The sequence below is a fragment of the Typha latifolia genome, chromosome 3, assembly GCF_019914945.1.
Source record: "Typha latifolia isolate L0001 chromosome 3, TyphaL0001v2, whole genome shotgun sequence".
In the NCBI taxonomy this organism is placed as follows: domain Eukaryota; kingdom Viridiplantae; phylum Streptophyta; class Magnoliopsida; order Poales; family Typhaceae; genus Typha; species Typha latifolia.
Window position 1 is genome coordinate 9,094,442 of NC_133088.1, and position 20,461 is coordinate 9,114,902.

General features: G+C 43.8%; 1 protein-coding gene across 1 annotated transcript; it reads left to right on the top strand.

Annotated features, from left to right (window-relative positions):
• The first annotated feature begins 2,634 nt into the window (after positions 1 to 2,634).
• Positions 2,635 to 5,746, top strand: LOC140783613 (uncharacterized). Its single transcript, XM_073130554.1, has 2 exons — positions 2,635 to 3,160; positions 5,607 to 5,746. The coding sequence occupies exons 1-2, from the start codon at positions 2,635 to 2,637 to the stop codon at positions 5,744 to 5,746; spliced, it is 666 nt and encodes a 221-aa protein (XP_072986655.1).
• The last annotated feature ends 14,715 nt before the right edge of the window (positions 5,747 to 20,461 follow it).

Here is a 20,461-nt window from a genome sequence, read left to right on the forward strand (position 1 = left end):
TTGCCACTAGAATTGATAGATTTTGATGTTATCTTGGGGATGGATTGGATAGCTGCATATCATGACAATATTGATTGTTATAGAAAGGAAATTGTGATGAATTTAGCTGATGGAGTAGAATATAGAATTAAGGGCAATAAATCCAACAACCCTATAGAGATAATCCCCGCATTTGAAGCTTGCAAATTATTAAAGAAAAGATTCACATGTGTCTTAGCTAGCCTGTTAGGAGATACTGATAAAAAGATCAAATTAGAAGATGTCCGAGTTGTTAGAGAGTTTCCTGATGTTTTCCCAGATGATCTCCCCGGATTACCCCCGGATAAGGAAGTAAACTTTCCAATTGATTTAGCTCCTGATACTTCACCTATTTCTAAAGCTCCCTATAGAATGGCACCAATAGAATTGAAGGAACTTAAGGTATAGTTGGAAGAACTTCTATATAAAGGCTTTATAAGACCTAGTGTCTCACCTTGGGGAGCGTCTGTTCTGTTTGTTAAGAAGAAGGATGGAACACTCAGGTTGTGTCTAGATTATAGACAATTGAACCAAGTGACAATAAAGAATAAATATCCTCTATCCCGCATTGATGATTTGTTTGACCAGTTAAGGGGAGCTAGACTATTCTCTAAAATAGACTTGAGGACTGGTTACCATCAACTAAAAGTTTGTGAGGATGATATTTCTAAAACCACCTTTCGCACTAGATATGGACATTATGAGTTATTGGTCATGCCATTTGGATTGACCAATGCTCCAGCTGTCTTCATGGATCTGATGAATAGAGTTTTCCAACCTTATTTGGATCAGTTTGTAATAGTTTTCATTGATGATATACTAATATATTCAACTAGTGAGGAAGAACATGAGTATCACTTGAGGTTAATTCTCCAGATCTTGAGAGAAAAGAAGTTATTTGCCAAAATTTTAAAATGTGAGTTCTAACTAGATTAGGTGGTCTTTCTGGGATATGTAGTATCACAGGAAGGGATCAGTGTGGATTAGTCCAAAATAGATGTTGTATTGAAATTGAGTTAACCAACTAATATCACGGAAGTGCGTAGTTTTCTTGGTCTGGCTGGGTATTATAGGAGGTTTGTAGAAGGATATGCAAAGATAGCTATGCCTCTTACCAGGTTGATTTGGAAGAATCAAAAGTTTGAGTGGAATGAAGAGTGTGAAAATAGTTTTCAAGAATTAAAAAGGAGATTGACTTGTGCACCAATTCTGATTATTCCTTCTAGTGGAATAGGATTTCAAGTGTATTGTGATGCCTCACGCAAAGGACTAGGTTGTGTTTTAATGTAGAATGGTAATGTAGTGGCTTATGCATCTAGGCAGTTAAAAGATTATGAATAGAATTATCCTACTCATGATTTAGAGTTGGCTGCTGTAGTGTTTGCTTTAAAGATTTGACGACACTATCTATATGGAAAATAATGTGAAATTTTTACAGATCATAAAAGTCTTAAATATTTGTTTACTCAGAAAGAACTTAATTTACGGCAAAGGAGATGGTTAGAATTAGTAAAGGATTATGATTGTACCATAAATTATCATTCAGGTAAAGCAAATGTTGTTGCAGATGCCTTAAGTAAGAAGTCAGCTGGGGGCTTAGCATTTTTAATTACCCAACAAACTATGATACTTATGGATTTGCAAAGGCTAGAAGTTTCAATTATGACCAAGGGTTGTGGAGTAGATTTACTAGCACAATTCACTGTCAAACCTACATTGATAGATAGAATTAATGCATCTCAGAAGACTGATATTAAGGCTATGCAAATTGTGAAACAAGTACAGAATTCCAGTAAACCAGATTTCTCTATAGACTCTACTAGGATACTGCGTTTTAGAGGCAGATTATATGTTCCTAATTGTGATGAACTTAGAAATGAAATTTTAAATGAAACTCATACTTCTGCTTATGCTATGCACCCCGAGGGAACAAAAATGTATCATGAGTTGAAGAAGAAATTCTGGTGGGAAGGAATTAAAAGAAATATTGGGAAATTTGTGGCTAGGTGTTTGACTTGTCAACAAGTCAAGATTGAGCATCAGAGGCCTGCAAGCGCATTACAACCTTTGCAGCTTCCTGAATGGAAGTGAGAACATATTAATATGGATTTTGTCACAGGATTACTATAGACACAAAAAGGGAAGAATGCAATTTGGGTGATTATTGATAGACTAACCAAATCAACACACTTTCTACCAGTTAGTACTACTGATTCAATGGAAAAGTTAGTTATCTTGTTTAGAAATTAAATTTTTGCTCATCATGGAATTCCTGTTAGTATCACTTCAGATAGAGATCTTCGTTTTGTGTCTAGATTTTGGAAGCAGTTTCATCAGTCTTTTGGAACAAAACTGCAGTTTAGTACAGCTTATTATCCTCAAACAGATGGTCAATCTGAGCATACTATTCAATCATTAGAGGATATGGTGAGAGCATGTGTAATTGATTTTGGATTGGGTTGGGACAAATATTTACCATTGATAGAGTTTGATTATAATAACAGCTATCATGCTAGCATTGGTATGCTCCCCTATGAAGCGTTATATGGCAGGAAATGCAAATCACCAATTGATTGGGAAGAAGTTGGAGCAAAGAAGGTTGAAAACTCAATACTAATGCAATATACAGTTGAGAAGATAAAGACAATTAGAGAACATATGAAAGTGGCACAAAGTAGACAGAAAAGTTATGCTGATAATAGGAGGCGTGATTTGGAGTTTCAGGTTGGGGACAAAGTATTCTTAAGAGTCTCACCCTGGAAGGGTGTATTTCACTTTGGAAAGAAAGGAAAGTTAAGTTCTAGGTATATAGGACCTTATGAGATTCTTGGACGAGTGGGGCCTGTAGCTTATAGAGTAGCTTTACCACCTGACTTAGCACAAATTCATAATGTGTTCCATATGTCAGTATTAAGAAAATATATATCAGATCCATCACATGTGATTCATTATGAACCAGTTCAGCTGCAACAAAATCTATCATATGAAGAGCAACTTGTGAAAGTTCTTGCTAGAAGAGATAAAGTACAGAGAACAAAAGTTATACCTTTAGTAAAAGTCTTGTGGAGAAACCATGCAGTAGAAGAGGCTTCTTGGGAGCGTGAGGATGAGATACGGTCCAAATATCCAGAATTGTTTAGAGGTATGTAAATTTCGAGGTCGAAATTTTTATAAGGGGGAGGAAAATGTAATAACCCAAGTAGGGTTAAAAAAAAAAATGGGGCCTCATGCCCACATGGTGAGGGTGTCACATGCCCACGGCCAACTACCGTAGCCAACCAGCTGCGGTCAGCTGGCCGTGGCGGGCCTCGGCACTACCACCCCTTTTCCCCTCCACCGTCGTGCTCTCTCTCTCTCTCTCTCTCTCTCTCTCTCTCTCTTTCTCTGTCTCTCTCTTTCAGCCACCCTCTCACTCTACTCTCTCTATTCTATCTCGCACTCCTTTCTCTCCATTACCGACACCTTCCCTAGAGCCGTCGTCGCCGCCGCCGATGAGACCTCTCACTCCCCCTCTCTTTCGTTCTCTCTCTCTCTCTCTCTCTCTCTCTCTCTCTCTCTCTCTTTCTTGCCCGAGGTCGGGCTCATCGGAGCCGAGCCACCAGTGAGAGGTCGGCCGCTGGCTGGCCAGCAACGGCCAATGCCCTCCTTGCCAGCCCGGGTTCGCACCTCCCTCCTCTTCCTTCCCTTCTTCTCTTCTCTTCTTCTTCTTCCTTCTTCTTCCTTCTTCCTTTCTTCTTCTTCTTCCTCAGTTGCTTCTTCTCTTCTTATTTTTCTGCAACAGTGCTGGGCTAGTACTAGTGATCCCTTATTTTTTTTAATTTTACTATTTATTTATTTAGGTATATCTATCTTAATTAATACAAATATATTTAGACATTATTTATTTTAATAATAATACATATTCATCATTATGATTATTGTTAATTAAAATTAATTCATGATTAATGGTCAAGTGCTACGCACATGCCATGTGGGCTCGTGCCATAGACGTGTTTAGGGTTCGGGTGTTATACTACGCAACGATTCCTACAAGATCTGGATGTATTACAGGTATCAGTCTGCGCGACTATGTAAAAATATTCATCAAATATTCTCTGGTAGTTAGAAAATTACGATACGAAACTAATTGGGTTCGATCCGTAACTTCCTGATCTACAACCTCCATATTTATGCCCTTCGTAGATTAGAACTGTAGCAGGGACGAAAATACAGAATAACGTGGGTGATGGTGGTGGTGACGGGTGGAGTGGATGTTAGGGTTATGGATGGGTATGGAGATGAAAGTGGATAGTGGATGTGATTAAGGGATATAGATGAAGGGAACGAAGTGGTCGAGATCCCAAAAAAGAGAGGTGACTCAACAGATGAGGTAGATTAGAAGTTAGGAGAAACCTTGCCAATGGTAGATGTAGAAGGATGGTGAAGAGGGAGGAGGGAGAAGTCTAGAGAGAAGATAGGAGGCAAGAAATCAATAATCCAATTCCTTAATGAAATTGGTTAGCATCCACATATTTATAGAGGCTAGCCAATAAGTCCTAAAACAATATGAAACCCTAACAAACCAACTAAACCAGTATTCCTTATCTTTCTCGATTACCTCTCAGATTAATATTTTATTTTGTCACAGATAGATTACGAATCTGGAAAAATCATGAATATCAAAGTTGTAGATCTAGAGATTGAAGACCTTTTCAACTAGTTTGATATTATTTTGATATGTGTATAATATTCTACGAATATTTTCCCAAAACTGCACAAAGCTGGATTTAGCTAATTAAATAAAATCCTAGCCTACTAAGACTCTAACTAAATCAAATAACCAAATAAGATAATTAGACTCAATTCATTGAGCTTAATCTCCTTTTGATGTGATCTGATTTGAGCTGATTCGTATCAGAGTGGCTCAAAATAGGGCTCTAGATATGCGAACGTAAATTAGGCGTTCGAACGACATCCACTTGCGTTCGAACGCACTTGCCATAAGTCATCTTACATTTTTTAAAACATAAATGTAAAATGATACAATTTAAAGCGGTTTAATCATATCCAATATATATATATATAAATCAAGAACTACAACACTCTTTCTCCCCTTCCCCTCTCTCTCTCTCTCTCTCTCTCTCTCTCTCTCTCTCTCTCTCTCTCTCTCTCTCTCTCTCTCTCTCTCTCTCTCTCTCTCTCTCTCTCTCTCTCTCTCTCTCTCTCTCTCTCTCAGTCTATTCAGCTAGCGGTGCCCTTATCAAGAGCACCACCAATTGAACACTTATCTTTCCCCCATTTTACCATTAGCCTCCTTCCCAACTCTACCTCTATCTCTACTCTGTCAGGTCCCTCATCAACCGCCACGATCTTCACTCTAACTCCTCCATAGCCACAAGATTAAAGCTATGAAGAGGGTGATTGGGTCTATGTTCAGCTCCAACCATATTGGCAAGTCTCAGTACAACCCATTCAGAACTAAAAATTAGTTTATCATTTCTTTCGTCGATTCTAGATTCAAGAGAAGGTGGGAGATGTAGCATATAAGCTAGACTTGCTTGAGTTGTCTTGAGTTCACATGGTCTTCCATGTATCTAGCTTGAGAGTAGGGATTGGACCGATTGAGCCTGTTGCGGCAGAGTTACCTGAGCCCAAATCAAAGGTAATCGAGCCTACATCAGAGAAGTTCTTAGCAAGAATAAGGGTTAAACGTGATGGAGGTCACAGAACTGCTGGTGAGTTGGGCTGATACGAATTAGTTGGATTGGATCGATTCGCGACGCATTGGACTTATAGGATTGAGCCTATTTATTTGCATTATTTTAGGTAGCTGCCTTGTTAGTCGAGCCATGAACTCAAGTACCTACTAAATGTACACTCAACTTATTAATTAGTTAATTGAGTCAAGTCAAGTCAGTTAATTGGTCTAGTTGAGTCCAGGATATATTGTAAACCTAAGTTCGACTCGGGCTATTAAAGTATCTTAGTTGATCGAGTCCTTATCTTAGTCGATCTAAGGTTAGCCTCTATAAATATGTGGAGGAAACCCTAATTTTATCTTTATATGATTATTAGCATTGTCGCCCCCTACCTCTCTCTCTTCTCTATCTCTAATCGCCGGCTCTTCTTCCTCATTCCTCTCCACCCGAGCCACCATCTACTACTGGCAAGGTCATGTCTAGCCCCAAATCTCCCTCGTCAACTGCACCACCCTTGTCCGTAAGGGCCGGCATCCTCTTCTTTATCCTTTATTCCTCTTAGTAGCCAGGATTCATCTTGACCTTTGGCCACTAATTGTCGATATCCCCAGATCTAGCCATTTAAACCCTAAGATCTTGGATCCGTTGAAAATCTCTCTTCAAGAATGACAATATTTCCAAATGTTAGGAGGATCCAATGGTTAGATCAATCAGAATAACTTTTAAAAGTTCCATGCAAAACTCTATTAAGAACCGGTACAAATCGGATTAAACTGGTTCATAACAATTTGGTATCAAAGCCACCATTTTTCGGAATCATGACTACCACTAGATCAAGAGCGGCGAAACAAGTAGCAAACATCACAAGCAGTAGAGCGAACCATGGAGATGGAGCACACGCTCCCTCAAGGTCACTATATCCACCGTGTCCGCAAGATCCCATGGAGTGTCTAGCCGATCTACTACAAGCCATAGCTTCCATGGTACAAGCGATAACGACGATGCAAGCATACCTAGAGGAAATGAACCATCACCTTCCCATTCCCACTTCAGATCCTACTACCTCTAGGATGAATCTATATGGTGGCACGCTGGCTAGAACCAACGCAGCCACACCGAACAGGATCCACCCCTACTCGTGGAAGAACCGGTGATGGTTGCAGATTTTGTTGCTCCTCCACCAACACCGGCTCAACTAGATGAGCGCTCTCCCTCTCATGATTATCAATGTTGACTAGAGGAGCGTCTGCTGCCCCAAGATCAAGTCTAGTAAGGATCGATCTTGCCGACGCCTTGGCTGTAGTGCACCGAACCACAAGGCCAACATGCAGATTTTCCACCCGCACATCCGAGGGCCCCCATGGCCCCATATCTAGAGGACCTTTGGGAGGAGTACGAGGAGCACTCTTATCAACTAAGAGCCTAGCTCTATGAGGTGCTGCACTAAGGATGCGAGAATGGATGCAATCAAGCGCTTCAACCATAGGCCATTCAAGTTGATTTCCTAAATTCAGTGGAGGTGAACTATTGGATTGGATCTATGATACATTTATTTAGGGTCTTTTATTATTACATTAATTGTTTATTTTCATTAAAATAAAATTTCTATAAGTCGCATTCGAACACGGAAGGGGTCGCGTTCGAACGCCCTTGCGAACGCCTACATCAGGTTCGCAAAATAGAGAACGCAAAATGTGCATTCGAACGCAGTCGGGCGCGTTCAAATGCCTGCATTGCGTTCGCACATACAGAGAACGCCTTTTGTGCGTTCAAACGAGATCGGGCGCATTCCAACGCGATCGGTGGGAATCTTTTAGAATTAGGGTTAATAATTTATTTTGGCTTGTTGGCTAGCCTCTATAAAGGTGTGGATGGCAGCCAAATTCATTATGCTATTGAATTATTGATTTCTTGCCTCCTATCTTCTCTCTATTCTTTCTACTCTAATCTCCCTCCTCCCTCTTCACCAACCTACCACCTCTACCGTTGGCAAGGTCTCTCCTAACTTCTAATCTCCCTCGTCTGTCGAGTCCTCCCTCTTCTTTGGGATCTCGACCACTTCTTTCCCTTTATCTTAATCACTTAAACAACATTACCCATCCATCTTCATCTTCATCTCCATTATCATCCATAACCCTAACATCCATTCCACCCGTCACCACCATCATCATCCGCAATATATCATATTTTTGTCCTAGTTACAATTTGATACTGCGAAGAGCATAAATACGAAATCTTAGAGGAATCATTTGGTATTAATTTAGTACCGTAGACCTATCATCAGTATCAAAGCTATCAATTTGGTACCATAGACCTATCATTGGTATGAGAGCTAGACTAACATCAAACCTCCATTAATGGTTGAAACAAGGAAGATGACGTTCACAATGAGACCAATGGAGAGCACACCGACAGGGGAAGACTCAACCCATGATAACCCTATCCATGAGGCCTATTCCTTTGGAGCGACCATGGCAAGACCGAGTCAACCAATGTCCATGGGTGTGAATACGGGCTTGCAGATGAACTTAGAGATATGTTCCAAAGATTGCTGCATAGAGTTGATGCAATGCAGAATGTTCATAATGCTTTATAGGAATATGTCATGAATCGATTGGCTTCGTCATCTCCTTGACGAAAATCGGTGCCTCAAGAAGGACCAGTGGTGGGACCACACCGAACCAATACCCTAGAGATCCAGTTCTGACATGTTAGTGTCAATGATCCTCTTTTATCTATGCCTACACATCATCCCCCACCTCCGTTACAAAACCCAAGACCGACGATGGTGGAACCCGAGAGGCGAGCGGCACTAGTGCACTTCGTCAAAGAGGAGGATTGACACTTTGAGGATGAGGTTGATCCCTTCGGAGATGGTGATAGACATGCACGAGGATTTAGAGAAGGAGATCAACATGCACAGAGGTTTAGACCTAAACCAAGGATCTTTCACAAAGCTAACAAGGCTATTCGAGGGAGAACCGCACGCTTGGACTTTTCAAAATTCCAAGGCGGTGATCCAATGGATTGGGTATTTCAAGTGCAATAATAATTTGATTATCAAGGGACAACGGAGGATACAAAGGTCTAGATGGCAAGCTTTCACCTCCAATGAACAATATTGCATTGGTATCGATCGGTTATTCATGGCGGAGGATTTACCAGTTGGGCTAACTTTTGTAGGAGAATTACTCGCAGATTTAGGACAACAACATATAAAGATTTTCCTGCCACACTAAGTAAGATGCTTCAGAGGATGACCGTATTGGAGTACCAAGCAGAATTTGAAAGAGTTAGTAGTCGTTGTGAGCCACCTTGGCCCGAACCGACATTGATGAGCATATTTATTTCAGGGCTGCGAGAGGAAATACAAGCGGATGTTCGTGCTCTATATCCAACCACTCTTGAGGAGGCCTTTGAGAAGGCCGTAAGGATGGAGCAAAAGCATAAGGCCCTCAAGATGGTAGCAAAAATAAGTTGGGGCAACTGAGATAGGCGGTTTGCACCTAGAACGACGGTTGGAAATCTATGGGTTCAAAGACAGTGGCTGCTAGTACGAGACCACGACCACCTTTGAGACCTTCTTCCAATGTTAGAGGAGGCACAAGACCCCTCATTCTAACTCTCATGCTTGCCCAGGTGGAGGAGCGAAGAGCGAAGGGTCTTTGCTTTCGATGCGATTAACGTTTCACCCTCGGTCATCAGTGTTCCAAACTGATCAGGAGTGTGATGCTCATCGACGGTCTCGAGGACGATGAGATTGTTAGTGATGGAGAATGTTCAGAGGAGGTCCATGAGGAGGCCATTGAGGAGGGCGCGGAGGAAGATATCGAAGCTGAAATATCAATGCATGCATATTTGGGTACTTCCACGCTGAGGATATTGCAGGTAGATGGACTCGTTAGAAAACATTGTGTGCATATCCTCATCAATTCGGGGAGTACACACAACTTTCTAGACGAGAGACTAGTGAGGAGATTGGGCTTAGATGTTGAATTGACCATGGGGTTTGACGTCCCTATTAGAGATAGCACGAAGCTTAAGGTGGAGAGCTTCCATCGCTAGGTTGGTATACGGGTGCAAGGACACAACATCATTGTAGACTTGTATCCATTGGCGCTGTGAGGAGCGGACATTGTCCTTGGCACTTAGTAGTTATAGAGTTTGGGACCCGTCACATTTGATTTGTCGGAGCATGTGGATGAAATTTAAATAAAGAAACAAAGATGTGTGGCTTGATGGCGTTCGTTCTCCGCCTATTCCTGCGATGCAGCTGATGGTGGGGCTGCCTTGTGCGAATGATTTGACATATCTTCTTCAATTAGGACCAGTAAGAGATGAGCCTCAAATGAGTCCAGATACTATCATCGAGTTGTCTAATTTATTAGATAAATTTACTATATGAGGAACCAAAGGAGTTGCCACCAAGGCGAACAGCGGACCATTGCATAGAGATTGTACCTGGGGCTGCACCGGCAAACGTGAGGTCATATCGGTATCCACATGTGCAAAAAGAAGTTATTTCCAAAATGGTAGCCGAGATATTGGAGCAAGGCCTCATTCAACCAAGTTCATAGCTCATACTCATCGCTCGTGCTATTGGTGCGAAAAAAGGACACGACATGATATTTTTTGTGTTGACTATTAGGCACTAAATGCTATTACCGTCAATGATCGGTATCGCATTCCAGTTATAGAGGAGCTATTGGACGAGCTTGCAGGGGCGACTATATTCAATAAGCTTGACTTGAGAGACGAGTATCATCAAATTAGAGTTCACCCAACAGATGTGCACAAGACTACATTTTGAACTCTGGATGGGCATTACGAGTTTCGAGTGATGCCTTTTGGTCTCACCAATGCTCCAGCTACTTTTGAAGGCCTCATGAATGATATATTTTAGCCTTTATTGCGAAGGTATATTTTGGTATTCTTTGACGATATTTTGGTGTATAGTAGGACTGAATTGGAGCATTGGCGGCACTTGTAGGATGTGCTGAATTTGATTAAGCAAAACCAGCTGAAGATCAAGAAGTCCAAGTGCCTATAAGGAGTACCACAAGTGGAGTATTTAGTGGTACGATCCTTCCTCGGCTATAGGCTCTGATACCAGCTTGATACGAACCCTCTTTTGGTGCTATGGCTCTGATACCAGATTGTTACGATCTTGCACGGAACTTTAAGATAAGATCCCGAAATATCCCGCCGTTGGATCACTGTGAAATTTTGATATGTTGTAGGCCCGGAAAAGAGCTTTCCAACGGATCTAGTTTCAGGCGAATCGGAGTTGGGGATCTCGAGATATCGTTCATTTAGTAGACGAACATCAGGATACTCTGTTTTTGGATTCCGTGGATGAAGGCACGAAATCCTGGGTAATGGTGGATTGTGGAGGGCCGGTGTTGATGGGGTGGCACCGGTGTAAAAGTGATGGTGGAAGGGTTATGGATGATGGAAAGGTTAGGGATAGCGATGGATAAATTGGAAGAAGGGGGAGAAGAGGGCCACTCCTAAGGGACTAGGGTGATTGGCCTGTCGAGGGAGATTAGAAGCGGCGTCGCCGGGGAGATTGAGGGAACGGGAGCGAAGAAGACGAAGGAGGCAAGGCAAACTCAATTCTCAATAATCAATCCTTAATTTTGGTTGCCCTACACATACTTTTATAGGCTAACCAACAACTCAATCTTATCCTAAAACACAATCTTATCCTAAAACTCAATCTTATCCTAAAACACAATCTTATCCTAAAACTCAATCTTATCCTAAGGTAAATCCAAACTCGAGACGACGTCGGTGAAGTCCGAATCGTATCATTTAGGCCATATCATCTCAGCGGAAGGTGTAGCGGCGAATCCTAGCATGCATGATTGCTTAGCCTATTCCTACTACCACCACATGATTGCGAGGATTTTTGGGGCTGACGGGATATTATCGCCGCTTTATCACTGGGTATAGCAAAATCGCTGCTCATCTCACTTCTTTGTTGAATAAGGACTCTTTTAGATGGACGGATGAATTCACTACAGCTTTTGAAAAACTAAAAATAGCAACGACGACGACACCCGTTTTAGTGCTACTGGACTTCACCAAAGAGTTCATTGTGGAATATGATATGTCGGGAGTTGGCATATGAGCTATACTAATGCAAGGAGGACGTCCCATTGCCTTTCTTAGCAAAGCTTTATCACAAAAGTCTCAGCAATTATCAACTTATGAGAGAGATATGTTGGCAATTCTGCATGTGGTGACAAAGTGGAGGCCTTATTTGATCGGTAGGCGATTCATTATCTGAACTGATCAAAAGAGCCTTCCATACTTTATGGGACAGCGTATATACACTCCGGCACAATAGATATGGGTCAGAAAACTGCTGGGGTATGATTATAAAATTCAATACAAGAAAGGAATGGAAAATAGAGCGGCGGATGCACTATCACGCTAACCCGATACCACCGAGCTTGCAGCCTATTCTTCTCCTACTTTTTCTTTTCTTGATGAGTTGAGGTATGCATGTACATCTGACCCAGATGTTTTGATATTATTACAAGAGGTGTTGGATGATCCGTAGCGCCATCCAAAGTTGGAGAATCAAGACGGTTTACTGCTAGACCGCGGATGTATTCAGGTGCCCACAAATGATGGATTGCAGTAGAAATTATTGGAGCACTTCCACCAAACTCCAGAGGCTGGTCATGAGGGTGTCATGAGGACTTATAAGAGGATATTTCAGAGTTGCGTGTGGCCATGATTGAGATGGAATATGAGGAGTTTTGTCTGTGCTTGCGAAGTTTGTCAAAGGGCTAAGGCAACCACATTGAAACCAGCCGGATTACAACAGCCTTTACCCATACTGGACCATGTTTGGGAAAATATTTCTTTGGATTTCATAGAGGATCTTCCGCTGGTACGTGGTTATTTCGTTATCTTTGTGGTGGTTGACAGATTGAGCAAGTATGCGCAAATCAGTGGCTAAAATTTTTGTGAGAGATATTGCTCGGTTACATAGCATGCCACGCACGATTGTCTCAGATCGTGATTGTGTATTTATGAGCGACTTTTGAATGGAGCTTTTCAAATTATAGGGGACTCGATTGAACTTCAGTTCGACTTACCATCCACAGACGGACGGCCAACCCGAGGTGGTCAATCGAGGCATTGAGCAGTACTTGAGGTGCTTTGTTGGAGAGATGTTGAGACAATGGTTGGAGTTCTTACCGTAGGCGGAGTGGTCTTACAACACTGCCTACGATAGGTCCGGTTGCATATTGTTTAGTGCTGCCGGAGTGGTCGAGACTGTACCTGTTTTCCATGTTTCATTGCTGAGGGAGCGGATTGGAGATCATGAGGTCGTTGGATCAGTTCTACCGGAGCCATTGAAGGAGACAGAGATCGTAGATCCAGTTCGTATACTTGCTAGACGCCGACGACGAAATGGTACCAGATTAGAGATGGAGATTCTAGTAGAGTGTCCCAGCAAGCCATCTAATGAGGCGACATGGAAGTTGGAGACTGATATTTTGGAGTGTTTTCTTGACTTTTCACCTTATGGACAAGGTGGGGTAAGCGTGGTGGGCTGGCTGATACATTTAGTTAGGGTCTTTTCTTATTGCATTAGTTATTTATTTATATTAAAATAAAATTATTGTAGGTCGCATTCGAACGTGGAAGGGGTCGCGTTCAAATACCCTTGCGAACACCTGCATTAGGTTCACAAAATAGATAACGCAAAATGTGCGTTCGAACGTAGTCGGGCGCGTTCAAACGCCTGCATTGCGTTTGCACATACAAAAAACGTCTTTTGTGCGTTCAAACGCAATCGGGCGCGTTCCAACGCGATCGATGGGAATCTTCTAGAATTAGGGTTAATAATTGCATTTTGGCTTGTTGGCTAGCCTCTATAAAGGTGTGGATGGCAGCCAAATTCATTATGCTTTTAGATAATTACTTTTTTGCCTCCTATCTTCTCTCTTTTCTCTCTACCCTAATCTCTCTCCTCCCTCTTCACGAACCTACCATCTCTACCATTGGCAAGGTCTCTCCTAACTTCTAATCTCCCTCGTTTGTCAAGTCCTCCCTCTTCTTTGGGATCTCAACCACTTCTTCCCATTCGTCTTAATCACTTAAACAACATCACCCATCCACCCTTATCTTCATCATCATCCATAACCCTAACATCCACTCCACCCGTCACCACCATCATCATCCGCAATATATCATATTTTCGTTCTATTTTTAGTTCGATAATGTGAAAGGCGTAAATGCAAAAAATGTAAATCAAGGAGTATGGATCGATTCCACTTAGTTTTGTAATCTTCTGACTACGAGAGAATATTTGGTGAATATTTTCCCTTGATTGCATGGACTGCTTCCTGCAATAAATCTAGATCTTGAAAGAATCATTTCGTAGACCTATCATTGGTATCAGAGTTATCAATTTTGTACCATATACCTATCAATCTATCGAGCAGAGCAATTCTTCACATATCAAGGGATCTCTCATTACCAAAAAGTGCTACTGGCCTCCTTCCATCTAGAAGATGTAGCGGTTCGATGGTTCCAAGCCGCTCAACTCACGTCCTATTGGACTCACCAAGGAGCACAGTGGCAACTGAGCTTCCTGCTCGCACCCAGATTGCACCACCGATGGAACCACCTCTTCATCAAAGGACACCACCTCCACCATTCTGTGCTAGACCAGAGGAAGACCATGACGACTTCAAGGGTGGCCTAGCTAGGGGGGCCTTTCTGCCTACGCCGCCAAAAAGGCATAATGTACTACAGCCAGCTTTTCACCGCAACCGTGCACCAAATCAGCCTCACCACAACGACGATGATGAATGGGTGGATTATGAAAAACTAGTGACTCCTCGATATCATCCTAGGGATGCTAGACTAAACCCAAGAGAAGGAAGGCTCGACCAGCATGAAGAAGAAGAACATGGAGTCCGTATAGGGTTCACCTTAATTTTCCACCCTTCAATGAAGGCGATTCTTTTGATAGACCCTATCGAGCAAAGCAATTCTTCGAGTACGAGCGAACACTCAATGCACAAAAGGTGTTGCTAGCATCCTTCCATCTTGAAGACACTGCCATCTAATGGTACCAGGCCAAGGACCAAGCTTAGCCCTATCAGACATAGGAGGAGTTCGCCGATGCTATTTACGTCCAGTTGGACCCCCCCTCCCCCTTCCAATTATGAAGATTTTCAAGCTGCTCTTACCAAGCTAACCCAAAGGACTATGATGAGAGCATATCAAGAGGAGTTCAAACAATCCATCACATTTCTGTCACCTTGTCCTCAAGGTGATAAGTAGGGAATGTTCTGAGTTGGTTTGCTGTGAACCCGACTTGCAGCCTTGGGTGCTGCTGCTACTTGCGGCTAGGGTATCTGCACTATCTCTTCTGCTATCCCCAGGGTGGGGGAACAGTCTGATCATCCAATGCAAAGCAGTGCTCGGCTTCGTCTTCGCACCGTTGAACCAAACTACTCTACCATTCTACCAGAACGCCATCCACAAACTACCGAAGTCAAATATTAATGGTCCTAAGCTCTGCAACCATTATGTACCTAGGACAATGTCAGCTCCTCATAATGCAAGTGTGTACATGTCCATGATAAGCTTGTGTCCTTATATATGGATTCTGACCTGCGACACAAACAGTCCGCTTGCAACTTCGTATCATCGCCAATCTCTACCTCAAATCTGAAAGTCGGCTCCATTTCTAACCCTATCTTCTGGATGAGACACTCATCCAAGAAGTTATGCGTGCTTTTGGTGCCAATAGATATGCGCAAGCATTGGTTCGTGACTAGCCCATCCAATCTCAAAGTCTTCGGGCCACTCATGCCGGAATAAGCATAAAGGAAGATCTTGGTCGGTGTCTCCTCAGTGTCCTCCATAGCAATATCATCTCCAGGCTCATGGTCCTCACTATCCTCCTGACCATCAATCAGCATCACACTTCCACTGGTCTTGGTCCAACAGTAACCTGGAGTGAGCTACTCATCGCATCAAAAATATAATCCTTTAGCTTGTCGCTCCTCCTCCTCTAAGGTTTGTTGCTAATCTTGGGACAGTCCTCATGCTGTAGGATGATGTGATCCGAGTCTAATCGGATCAATTCATGGGGACATTGGGCTCAAATGATTGAGTCTATTTATCTTTTAATTATTTCATAATGTAAGCCTTTTAGGTAAGTCTAGTTTAGTCATGTGAGCCATTAGGGCAAGTCCAAATAAGTTATGACAGCCCTTAAAGCAAGTCCAATTAAGTCATGTAAGCCTTTAAGGCAAATTGTAATTCGAGTCGTGTCAGCCTTTAGGGCTAGTCCTAGTGGGACTCGTTGTAACCAACCACTATATATTGGGCTCTTTTTGTTAAGCATCTAAGCATTGAGAAAGTTTTCTGGTCTTGAGTTTATCTTAGGAGTAAGAGTAAGATAACCTAGGAGTAGAAGTAAATTAATATCCTTTCATCAACGCCATCACTGCCCATCATCTTCCTCACCATCATCACCTCCATCACCCTCCTTCCACCCTCTCCATCCACCATCATTCACCCTAATCAAAGCCTACACTCCCTTATTGCGGATCATCTCTAGTGGTTCGTAACAATTTGGTATCAGAGCCATCGTTATCCTCAGACCAGATGACAATCACATGAGGGATGGCAGCAAGAGTAACCGGTTAGACTTCTACTGCTAGGGATCCACCACTAGCGACGACTACCCGACTACTTGAGAGCACAAATCTACCAGTGGAACCGCCGACCCCACCGCCCTCGACATCTCAGTCGGAGGTGCTTCAATCCTTGCAATAAATACAAGCATTTATGGCTGAGATAGTGTCTGCTATTCGCGAACTCTGTGATGAACGGACTTCACGAGCACAAATAGAGAGAAGTGTTGTGGCTCCCGAATCTATGACGTGAAACTAATTGAAGAAGAGGATGTCATAGGGTTTGGGGTGGACCCATCCCTTGGGCGTGCACACCAATGGACGAACCCACCAGGGTTAGGTGCATGAGATGGAGTTCGACAAACTAAAACTCCACCCTATCCAACGGCTAGGGCTTGGTCTAACCCGATGGTGCCTAGGGCTTAACCCGAACCACCTGCGCCTAGGGCTTGGACTGAGCCACCCGTAGCTAGGGTGTGGCCTAAAACAGAGTGGGGTAATCTCTGGCATGAACCGCCTATACCAAGACTAGAGCTTCAGCGACCTGCAACCAAAGATTGGACCGAGCCACCTATGGCTAGGGCCGGCAATGGTCCAAACCAATGGGTAATTGAGTCGATGCCACAGTAGGGCCCCCCTCCATGTGGCAGAAGGGACCACGCGGGGAATGAGAACATGTCATACATGAAGACGGGCCATTTGTAGGGGCTCAAGTTTGGACCATACGACTCGATTTTTCCAAGTTCGTGGGAGGTGATCCACTAGACTAGCTCTATCGAGCACATCAGTGCTTCACCTACCAAGGGACCCCATACCACCAGAAGGTCCTAATAGCCTCATTCCACTTAGAGGATGTCGCGATCGATGGTTCCAAGCAGGCAGAACGAACTCAACCATTTTCGTCTTGGGATGAGTTTTTGTCTGCCCTATATACTAGGTTCGGTTCGACTAAGTATGAAGACTTCCAAGCAATTTTAACTAAGCTAATTCAACGGACCACTGTTCGAGCTTATTAAGAAGAGTTTGAGAGAATTTGCAACCGCATACCGGGTTATTCAGACTCAGCTATCCGCAGCACCTTCATTAGTGGACTCAAGTCCGACATACAAGCGGTTGTCAAGGCCATGAGGCCTAGGACATTATTGGAGGTCTTTTCTACAATGGTCATGATGGGGGAGAAGGTCAACGAGCTACGAAAAAGCTCCAAGATGCCATGGAGCCCTGTAGACTGGAGAGGATCCCGGCCGGCTCCATCAAGCAATGCTAGATTTGGTCCTCCCACTCGACCTCAAGGGTGGAAGTCCCTACCACCTAGTGCTCCTCTCACCGACTTCAGAGGACAACGAAAGAGCTTCTCCTAATGGCTAACCCCAGCACAAATTGAGGAAAGGAGGGCCAAGGGTTTGTGCTTCTACTATGACGAAAAATTTGCTCCGAGCCACAAGTGTGGAAAACAACCTGCAACGATTATGTTCCTCAGAGGGGTGAGGAGGGCGAAATGGAGCCATAGGGCAATGAAGAGGAGGTAGCAAATATGGAGGCCAGGGACCACGAGGATGAGGTGCATGCCGAGTTGAGCTTACATGCCTCTTTGGGCTTGTGAGCACCCCGAACCCTACGGGTAGAGGGTTCAATCAAGAAACACCGAGTTGAGATATTAATTGACTCGGGCAGCACATATAATTTCATGGATGAGAAGTTGGTGCGACAAATTGAGTTGGGGGTGACTCTAACCGTCAGATTAGATGGCATAGTCTTGCGGATTTATAGAAGATGCGATGGAGTTGAGGTGCAGATCCAAGGTGAGATGTTCCAGTTGGACCTGCACCCATTGGTGCTCAAGGGGCCTGACTTGGTCCTAGGAGTTCAATGGCTTCAGGGCTTAGGCCCAATCCTAGTTGATTTTGGCATGATGCAGATGGACTTCGAGTATGAGGGGAGACCAATTCAACTCAAAGGGTCGCAGCCAAACCCTAGGGCTAGCCTTCAAGCACTAACTGGGTTACCACAAGCCGGCTGCCATGGCTTGTTGATGTGGTTGGTCTCGACCACGGAGGAACCGGACCCAGGTAATAGAATAACTGCTGATTTGGACTCACTTCTCCAAGGGTTTGATCAAGTCTTCAAAGAGCCGCATGGACTACCGTTGATCCAAGATCACGATCATCGGATCGAGATCACACCAAGAGCCGAACCAGTGAACGTGAGGCCTTATCAGTATCCACATGCCCAAAAGGATGAGATCACATGGCTGGTATGAAAGATGTTGGAGCAAGGCATCATCCATCCAAGCCATAGCGCTTACTCTTCGCCGATGCTACTAGTGCGTGGATTATCGAGCACTAAATGCCATCATCATCAAGGACTAGTATCCGATACTAGTTATCAAGGAATTATTGGACAAGTTAGTTGGTGCCTCCATCTTCACCAAGCTAGATTTGTGAACCGACTATCACTAGATTAGGGTCTAGGCAGCCGACGTTCACAAGACAGCCTTTCGAACCCATGATGGGCATTACGAGTTCCTTGTAATGCCCTTTGGCCTGACCAATGCCCCGACAACTTTTCAAGGGCTGATGAATGATATATTTCACTCACTTCTTTGACGGTATGTTTTGGTGCTTTTTGACGACATCCTCATTTACAGTCAGTCGAGAGAGGAGCACCTACACCACCTACAGACAGTCATGGAGATATTATAGGCACACAAGTTGAAGGTGAAGAAAAGCAAATGCCTTTAGGGGCAGCCACGAGTTGAGTACCTAGGGCACTTCATCTCTTTCGCAGGTGTGGAGGTCGATCCCACAAAGGTGACTAGCATGGTGCGATGGTCACGATCGAAGATGCCCAAGGAGCTCTGAGGCTTCGTCGACCTCACCAGCTTCTATTGTTGGTTCATTCAGGGCTATGGGAAGATTGCAACCCCACTAACTGCCCTACTCCTTCAAGGTGGGTTCGAGTGGGACAACAAGGTGGAATGTGCATTTGGAAAACTCAAGCAAGCCAGGACCAAGGCGCCCGTGTTAGCCTTAAAAGATTTCACCAAGACCTTTGTTGTCGAGTATGACGCATCTGGGTCAGGGATCGACGCAATTTTGATACAAAAAGGGCAACCCATAGTCTGCATGAGCAAGACCCACAACATGAGAGATGCACTACTGCTTAAGGGGGACCGGATCCTAATCCCAACTAATGCAGACTTGCGAACCGCCTTGATTAGCCACTTCCACGACTCACCCCTCACGGGTCACAAGGGCATCTTTTAGACCCACAAGCGACTATGCCTCAATTGTTGGTAAACCGGCATGAAGAAAGGCGTGCGCAACTATATTCGTACATGTGAAGTCTATCAACGAGCCAGAGCATATTCAATCGACCAACCGGCCTTCTCCAACCCCTTCCCGTGCATGAGCATATCTGGGAAGATATTTCAATGGTGGTGGTCGACCATCTCTCCGAGTATGTGCACTTCTCAATGTTCCCCCACCCAAACACTACACAGAAGGTCATAGAGGTCTTCATTCACGACGTGGCTAAACTTCACTGTATACCGCGATCTATTGTGTCCAACCGAGATCCGGTGTTCACTAGTCAGTTCTGGCAAGAATTTTTTCGTCTACAGGGTACGATGTTCTGAATGAGCTCGGTGTACCATCGATAGACGGATGGGCAAACAGAGGTCTTGAACTAGTGTTTGGAGCAATACCTACGGTGCTACGCGAGAGAGCAGCCAAGGCAGTGGTTCAACTTCTTACCATGGGTGGAGTGGGCCTACAACACTACCCACCACTTAGCCATAAACACCATACCTTTTGAGGCAGTTTATGGTAGGCCGCCTCCTACCTTGGTCTCCTACGCATGGACTCAACGGACGGGATGCACGAACATTGAGGAAATCCTTGTGGATAGGGATGCTCAGATCTGACGCCCGAAGGTCAATTTGGCGGTTGCACAAAACTAGATGAAGCAAATCCTACAATCGGCGACACTAGGAGCGGACGTTCGCAATAGGAGATTGGGTCTACATCAAACTCCAGCCCTACTACCAAACCTCGATTCGACCCATCATGAACCAAAAGATAGCAC

Excerpts from the sequence above, each read along its gene's own strand:
- LOC140783613 (XM_073130554.1), top strand. The coding sequence starts at position 2,635 with ATGCAATATACAGTTGAGAAGATAAAGACAATTAGAGAACATATGAAA. Across the intron at positions 3,161-5,606 it reads ATATCCAGAATTGTTTAGAG|GGATTGGACCGATTGAGCCT; the intron begins GTATGTAAATTT and ends GCTTGAGAGTAG.